This window comes from Arachis hypogaea, chromosome 16 (genome assembly GCF_003086295.3).
Source record: "Arachis hypogaea cultivar Tifrunner chromosome 16, arahy.Tifrunner.gnm2.J5K5, whole genome shotgun sequence".
Classification (NCBI taxonomy): Eukaryota; Viridiplantae; Streptophyta; class Magnoliopsida; order Fabales; family Fabaceae; genus Arachis; species Arachis hypogaea.
Genome location: NC_092051.1, coordinates 65,873,612 through 65,882,431, shown reverse-complemented (window position 1 = coordinate 65,882,431; position 8,820 = coordinate 65,873,612). Strand labels below are relative to the sequence as shown.

The 8,820-nt window shown below is 36.8% G+C and overlaps 1 protein-coding gene across 4 annotated transcripts; it reads left to right on the top strand.

Annotated features, from left to right (window-relative positions):
- Positions 1-3,748: 3,748 nt before the first annotated feature.
- On the top strand, positions 3,749-8,096 carry LOC112754305 (aspartic proteinase 36). Of its 4 annotated transcripts, none has more exons than XM_072220840.1 (11): positions 3,749-3,872; positions 3,979-4,266; positions 4,623-4,752; positions 4,874-5,124; positions 5,503-5,730; positions 6,043-6,205; positions 6,501-6,574; positions 6,699-6,795; positions 6,927-6,990; positions 7,351-7,422; positions 7,501-8,096. In XM_072220840.1, the coding sequence occupies exons 2-11, from the start codon at positions 4,025-4,027 to the stop codon at positions 7,674-7,676; spliced, it is 1,497 nt and encodes a 498-aa protein (XP_072076941.1). In that variant the 5' UTR covers positions 3,749-3,872; positions 3,979-4,024; the 3' UTR covers positions 7,677-8,096. The 4 variants fall into 4 exon arrangements, with proteins under 4 accessions (XP_072076941.1, XP_025657702.1, XP_025657703.1 ...); XM_025801917.2 differs by having other exon boundaries at positions 3,979-4,272; XM_025801918.3 differs by having other exon boundaries at positions 3,787-4,266.
- Positions 8,097-8,820: the final 724 nt, after the last annotated feature.

Here is an 8,820-nt window from a genome sequence, read left to right as displayed (position 1 = left end):
AAATGAGTAAAGGAGATTGGATATGTCTGGGGTAAGTCCTTCAGCTGTTTTACTTGCTTACTAGCTTTTCAATTTCCATTTGTTTGTAAAGGTTCCTTTTGAAAGCACTATAAGTTTGGTCCATATCAATAGAATTATGTGAATTACACTGTTCTATGATTTTTGTTCTCTTACTTTCGTAGTTGACCATATGCAATTATGCATGGCAAACTGTCCCACTTGCTCCTTATGATCTGCTGACATATTCTCGTTGGTTTTGCCGCAGATGCAGTGTTATGAATTTTTCAAGAAATGTTTAGTGTCTAAAATGTAAGACAACAGGGCCGAAGAGGATCAATCCAGATGAAATTGAAATGAAAAAAGGAGATTTACTATTTTTGTTAACTGTTACATTTCTAGGGAATTTTTATAGCTTAGGGCTCTTTTGTGATAGAAAATGAATTTTTATCTCATTCCTGGATCCAAGGCGAATAAATTATATTGACCCCAACCATATAACTTATGCACATTGATAACTTCCCACTTATTAACCGTTTTGATGATAATTTCTTCTCCTGAGCATGTTTAAGTTTTCCACTTTTGCATAGGGCATCAATAAGTATGTTGTATGAGTGTATATTTGGTTAATGCCAATCTCTTCCATTTTACTGAATAACACAAGTGCCTTGTCAAGTTTTTGGTTTTTGCAGAAAGCATCTATCAAGAAACTGTAAGTGAATATAGAAGATGGTTGACCTTTATCATGCATCTCAATAAAAAGCTCTAAAGCACGAGAGATTCTCTTTGATTTGCCCAAGTCATCAATAAGAATGTTGTAAGTTACCGTGCTAGGAACTAAGTTCTTGCGACACAAGTTTAGATGTCCAAAATTACAAGCTAAAATCAAGGCAAGAGAAATATTAATGCAGAAAAATATCTGCTTTGAAATACCTAGGTGGCCAAACCACACTCATTTAAGCAGGTCAAAATCCAGTGTAAAGCAAATATTGCCAATCTCCATAGAGAAGTCATTGATCAACAAGCAAACTAGCAATAAAATTTGAAGTTGGGAAACCATAACCAAATTATTAACAAACTCATATTTTAGAATCACATTCTTCATAATAATGTAATTTTCCTTATACAGAATGCAATGGATTTGCAAATGTTTATAGCACTCTTTTTTGTTTTTCTTAGTTTGTAGCATGATAATAGTTAAGATATATGATCTCATAGGATAACAGTAAAGAACAATTAATTAATATAAAGAGATCTTAAACACTAAACCTGTAAGCTACAAGTAGGAATATCCTCTAAAGAATCAATAAAGCATAGTGGAATTAAAAAGGATGATAGCAATTACAAAAATTGAAAGTTCAAAATTAATTAAATAAAAATGAGATAGTCAAGACATCTGTGGTATTGATGTTATGGCATTGCCAAAGTTCTGTGACCCAACAGATACAGAATTTACAGAACTATGATACATATTCTGCAACAACAGAGAGGTGATTTCAATTTGAGTTGATGTATTTTACCTTCATTCATCCATTCAATAAGCTTCTAGCAATCATTTTCCGAAGAAGTTTCTCTGCCATGTCATTCTCACCTTTTTCAAACAAAGCACGAATAACGATTTCAAAAGTCACAGCATTTGGTAAGCAACCATTGCCTTCCATTTTTGACATCAGGGCCAATGCTTCTTCAAATAAGCCCTCTTTGCAGAGCCCATCGATCATAATAGTGTATGTCCTCACATTTGGATGATAGTTTTTAATAAAAAGATCTTGAAAAATCTCTTTTGCTTCTATAAGTCTTCCATTTTTACATAGGCCATCAATAAGTATATTATACGTGAATATATTCGGATCAATGCCACTCTTTTTCATTCGATTAAATAACACAAGTGCCTTGTCAACTTGTTTGATATTGAACATCCCATCCAACAAGGAAGTGTAAGTGATTATATTAGCAGGTTGACCTTTTATGATGCATCTCAACAAGAAGCTTTGAAGCACAAGAGATTCTCCTTGATTCTCCTAAGTCATCAATTAGAGCAAATATTTTTTTACTGTTATATAACTCTTATGATACTCTTATGGTATTTTCTTTTTAAACATTAATCCCAAGCCATCAATACCATAAGAGTTAATGTTTAATATTTGCTCTACAAAACTTCTTAAGAAATGTCTAAAAAATCTCGTTCTGATGATAATATAACAGTAAAAAAAGAAAATACTCTAACAAGAAAAATAGGTTCCATTTATTTATTTATTTTTCTAAGAAACATCAAAGCACCCTTTTGTTATATAACAAACAATCAAAATCGAAACATGAAATTAATTTGGTTTTTCTAGTGCATCAGCCTCAGAACCCTTCAATGCAGTAGCCTGAGAGAAAAGTAATGAGTGCAATGACTACAAGCATAATGATTTATATAGCATATGGAATTGAACCCAGTGAGCAATGAACATAATAAAACGCCAGGCACTTACAGCTTTCTAAACAGCTTCAATGGTCACTCTTGGGGATGAGTTTCTTGAAGTTTGAGCTTCTGTTAGGAAATAGGCATATTAAGTGGCTATATTAGAAGTAAAGGCCTCCCAAAATTTCATATAAAATGTGCATCAATGACTACCTTTGCCGACAATGCCTTCAAGAGCAATGAATTCCCTGATTTTACAAATACAAGCAAGTTCGAGATATGCACGCATATAAATCTCACATAAAAACAATAGTCACGATACAAAAGTTTAAGTTCTTGTATACAACGAGGATCTTTGGGAAGAAATGAGAGGAGGTCTTCTCAACACCTTTTGCAGACTTGGAGAGCAACAAGTATGGAATTGAGCCAACGAAGACGGGGACAATTTCAACTTCAGGCCGAGCAAAAGAAAATAGATACTTAATCACAATATTAATAATCTGATCTGCATAAAGACGTGAAAAGGCTAAAAATTGTGTTTTGAACATAATGAATTAATAATACATCCAAGTGGCAGGACAATGTCAGATCCAAGAATTAAGAACAACACACTCCCTAGACAAGTACTTACTTGACAGTAATAATATAAAATATGGACACAATCGATCGAATTGACATGTAATAATTTCTAAGAATCCACTACAATATCTTCCGAACTTGAACCCTATTCCATACATAATAATGACATAGCAATGCTTCTCAACGATAAATGCAAACGGTTTTGTAAAATTTTTATCTTCCACTAACAAAAACATAACTAACCAAAATTGCTAAAACTAACCAATGTTATAGTTTCACACATGTAAAAAAAAAATATCAGCAGACTCTTTCATATTATTTCTATTTTTTAATTGAAAAATTGAAACTTTGAGAAGAAAGAAACTAAATTGAGAGAGATACCTGAATTGAACTACCGAACTAAAGCAGAGAGCCGGAGTGAGTCCAGACAACAGAAGAAATGTTGCTTCGACTTCGAGCAGACACGGAAGCAAGACACGGCGAGACCACCCACCAATGACCGCGAGACACGGGGAGGAGCAGAGCAGTAGCGACAACGCACGGTGAGGAGCAAAGAACCAACAATGTTGTACGATGATCAGAGAACGAAGGACCACAGAGGGAGAGGGATAGTGAACGAGCGACCGCAGAGGGAGAGGAATAGAGAACAAGTGACGATGGTAGAAGGAGGCAAGAACCCTAGCACAGACAAATGTCTCGTCTCTTTTAAACTATGATTAAAAGAAAAACGAAGAATGTGTAAAAAGAAAAAATACAAGGATAAATATTTAATTAAAAATTCTTCCAAAAACTAAAAAACGGGGTGCTCTTTTAACGTATCCGTAGCCCTTAAAACTATATAGAAGCGCAAGAGAGCTCGGGGAGCTGAAAACAGTGGAAGGTTGAAACGGTAAGCTCATCTCTCTCGTTCTTGTTCTGTCTTTGCTTTTCTTTCTCTAAAGCCTCAATGCAGAGAAGGCTGCTACATCATCATCATCTTTAATTTGCCATTGAAGAAGAAAACAAAACAAAACACACCGAAACAGAAAGAGAACACAACAAATGCGGAGTTTCGTCGCCGTGTTGCTGGCCTTAACTGCTGTGGTGACGGCGGTGCCGGCAACGGTGGTGCTTCCGGGGAGCTATCTTCCCCTGGAACGCACCATTCCCCTGAACCGTCGCATGGAGCCGGAGGCGCTGAGAGCTCGCGACAGAGCACGCCACGCTCGAATCTTGCAAGGCGCAACTGTTGCCGGCGTTGTCGACTTCTCAGTCCAAGGAACCTCCGATCCTTACTTCGTTGGGTACGGGTAAATTGAACTCTTACCTTCTCATTTCATTGCGCATTTATTGCTCGGATTCTTTCGTGATCTTGCGTTTCTGTTAAGTATGTAATTACTTAGTACTTACCATTACTAGTTTCTGTAGGTATTTAGTTATGTATATATCTTTTTTCAGTTCTTTATGATTTCTCAATTGGAAGTTAGAAAATATTTTAAGATTATAATAAAGTTTTTGTATTGTGTTCAACTGGTTAAGTACAATACTTAGCCAAAGATTGATATAATAAAGGAGGAGCAATGATGCATTACTCTCAAAAGTTTTATATTTTGTTATGTATGATCTCTAATCGTGTGTTAGTCTTGGATTTGTTGTTCAGATTGTACTTTACAAAAGTGAAGATGGGTTCTCCTCCTAAGGAATTTAATGTCCAGATTGATACTGGGAGTGACATCTTGTGGGTTAATTGCAACAGATGCAGTAATTGTCCACAGTCTAGCGGGCTGGGGGTGAGAAGTTTTTACGCCTTTGTGCCTTTGGTTGTAGTCTTTTTGTATTCATTGTAAGTAAAGAGATGTTTCACAGCATCATTGATTGCTCTTCTTATGTGTTGTGTGATGCTCTTTACAGATTCAGCTCAATTTCTTTGATGCAGCCAGCTCATCCACTGCTGCACTGGTTTCCTGCTCGGACCCGATATGCACTTATGCGGTTCAAACTGCAACAAGTGAATGCTCCTCTCAGGTTAATCAGTGCAGCTACACCTTTCAGTATGGAGATGGAAGTGGTACAACTGGATATTATGTTTCCGATGCTATATATCTTGACACGATTGTGGGACAGTCTGTGCTTTCTAACTCATCATCTACCATCGTTTTTGGGTGAGTCTTTATGCCATTATGGATAATTTATGTGTGCTGAATGTGAGAGTAAGGACATATAAAGAGCAAATCTGGATGATGGAATCTCAGGAACCTATATTTAGGTTGAAGAGTACAGTTTGTGTGATTGTTAGCAAATCTTGTTATGTTATAATATGATGGATTGAATCAACAGTAATAACATGTTTTATAGAAAATTTTGTCAATAGGTGGATTTTTAAATAAATGGGGCTTATCTTTAGGCTTTCAGCAATCACCTATTGTGTCTTCTGGGGTATTCATTCCCATATCTATGATAATATTCTCTCCTGTTTTAATTTTATTTTATTTATTCTTTTATATACTTTTTTCCTTTTTGGATTGTTGTCTTGGGAGCAGGTGTAGCACCTATCAATCTGGAGATTTGACTAAGACAGAAAAAGCAGTTGACGGAATTTTTGGATTTGGACCTGGTGCTCTATCTGTTATATCGCAGTTGTCATCAAAAGGCATGACCCCCAAAGTTTTCTCGCATTGCTTAAAAGGAGATGGCAATGGAGGAGGCATACTAGTTCTTGGTGAGATATTGGAGCCTGGCATTGTTTATACTCCACTTGTCCCATCACAGTATGTTCTTTCTTCTGGAGTTCCTTGTTTTCTTTCCTTAGTTGGTGGGATAATCTTCCCCCTAATATTGTTTCACATTGGTACAAGGGGAAAGTATGAGTTCTATTTGTCTTTGCATGGAGTTCTTTGATTACCTGCCAAAGATTTTTCTAATTACAAAATAATCATCTGGATGTATTAGTTATAAAGGTGATATTACTATGAGAATTGGGTTCCTAAAATCCGTATCTTGCCAGTATTCTGTTTTAGTAACAATACAGATATATGAGTATCGCTGCAATGCAGTTGAGTAATTCCTTGATCAAATTTCAGGCCCCATTACAACTTAAATCTTCAGAGTATTGCTGTCAACGGACAGCTCCTCTCAATTGATCCAGCTGCATTTGGAACATCTAACAATCGGGGAACCATAGTTGACTCTGGTACAACATTGGCATACCTTATTCAAGAAGCTTATGATCCATTTGTCAATGCTGTATGTTCGCTTTTTAACTCGATATGTTTGAACCTTTACATGTTGTAAAGTTCTGGTAGTCAAATGGAATTTGAATTGCGCTGTCATCCAAAATCCTACTGTTACAGTATGAACTAGGCAATGAAGTATTGAAAAATGCTGTCACAATTCTTTTTCCCTTGAAAGAGTGTGTTGAAGAGAGGGCAAGAAAAAAAATCTTCATTTGGCATGTTTATCTTGTAATCTTAGAAATAATACTGACTTGAAAGAAAGGGTATTCAATATAATGACACGGAATATTCAAATGAATGTGTAGATAACTACAACTGTGTCACAGTTTGCCAGACCCATTATTTCTAAAGGAAACCAGTGCTATCTGGTCCCAACCAGGTTAGTTCAATCTAAACTCACTATTATAATAAAGTTATAAAGATCTTTAAATTTTCTCAATAATAAAAAGAGAGATTCTCCTATTTGGACCTCTCAGGATCTCATTTGATTCATTCTTATTCAGCATAGGTGATATATTTCCTTCAGTCAGTTTAAACTTTATCGGTGGAGCATCCATGGTTCTGAAACCAGAACAATACCTTATGCATTATGGTTTTCTTGTAAGTATGCCTTTTCTCTGTGATCTCAGTCTTCCTTCTTTTTTCTTGCAAAGGTAGGAGGAATGCTCCGAGTTGTGAATTACCTCAATTGTAATACTCTAATCATATGATATGTCACGTTGCTTTTACAGGATGGTGCTGCAATGTGGTGCATGGGTTTCCAGAAAGTGCAGGAGGGATTCACAATTTTAGGAGGTTAGACCCTAGAATAAGATTTTCTAGAAGTTTGAAGAAACAATTGCTTCCTCCCATTTGATTATGAAATAGGCAATTTAGTACTATGCACAAATAAATCTTGAATAGATTGTCTTCTGTGTTTGGCTGTGTCCAAGGGAGTGAGAGGACCTTCTTCAAAACAGTTTGTTTTGGTGAACATTCTAATGAAATTGTAGAATATAATTTCAAAATTCTACCAAAAGCTTGATTCAGGGTGATTTGATTTGGCAGTTTTCTGTTTACTTTGTGTTAGCATCTCATTGATCAGGTCATCTCGTGAACTAGTCATTCCCTATTTTCAGTATTGAATTCATCATCCAGTTGTTTCTGCTTTTGCAGATCTTGTGCTGAAAGATAAGATTTTTGTATATGACTTGGCTAATGAGCGTATTGGATGGACAAACTATGACTGTAAGTTCACCACAGGAACTCTTTCTCTGCTGCTTATGTGGTGCATGTACTTCATCTTAACTTCAAATTGTTGTTCAGGTTCCTTATCAGTAAACGTCTCAGTGGCTGCAACCAAGAGCAAAGATCAGTACATCAATGCAGGAACGCTGAGTGTCAGCAGCTCCCTCATAGGCCATGTATACAAGTTACTACCTGTAAGCATTGTGGTTCTCCTTGTCCACATGATAGTTTCCATGGTGTCCCCAATTTCGTGACTCACTTCCAAGATTTTCAAAAGCTCATTCTTTGAAACTCCCTGGATTCGCCGATGTTTTGCTCATTATCGGCGGTCCCATGATGTTTTGACGGGGATTTGTAGCTGTTTCTGCTCTGTATTTATGTCATTGGCATCTCTCCATTAAATATGATGAAAATGTGAAATCTCATTGTAAAGCGGCTCTCTTTTAGAGAAATGGCATACTTGTATATTATTATATCTGTAATGGTAGATTAAATTGTAGTATTTATAAAGGTGCTCTGAACGCATAGAACATTTCAGTTGTCACTTGTGAGTAGAGTTACTTTCATAGAAATCTCACATGGTCATGGTATTCCATTAATGGAATTTTATGTTCTGTTTTTGGGTTTCAAAAAATAAAAATAAAATCCATAGCAGTTGCATCTTTTAAAGTATAGATATAATTCCCTTCATTTGTGGTTCTTTAAAGACAACCGAATTTGAGAAATTTGAACATATATAATGTAGAGAAAGTCTATGGAACTAACTATAGTTGTAGCCAATTTAGCCAATTCTCCTCTAATCCTAATTTTGATATTCAAAAAATTTAGTTTTGCGTCTTTTCTATATCCGCGTCGTACAACCCTAAGCTACAAACCACTCACTATAAGTGCTTCCGTCCTCTGTCTCCTACTCCTCCTCCCATAGGTCGTGCCTTTAACGTATGCCTCTTCTCGCTCATTGCGCCGTCGTCGTGTCTCCGGTGCGCAACCCTTGTTGCGCGAATCGGCTTCCTCTCTGACCTTACTGTCGTGTGCAGCCGCCTTTCTCGTCGTGCGTCCTCCCTCGTTGCACTGACCGGATCGGTTGATTCGACTGAGTTAACCGAAAATCGGTCCTCTAGCGTTTAAAACTGTCCTGCAAAAAATTGGTGATAAAGCCGGACGAATCGACAGTTAACCGATGAACTGATGGAACTGGCCCGGTTTTTTGGGTTACTGGTTCGTATATATATATATATATAAAACCCACAAAACCCACCCCCACCCGTTTCTCTCTCTGACTTTGAGGACCCAACCCTAATCCCTTTTCTCATCCGCCGCCTTCTTTGCCAAACTCACGTCCACCGCTGTCTCACTGACGCCTTCGAATATTTTCCAGTCGTCGTCCCCACTGCTCAA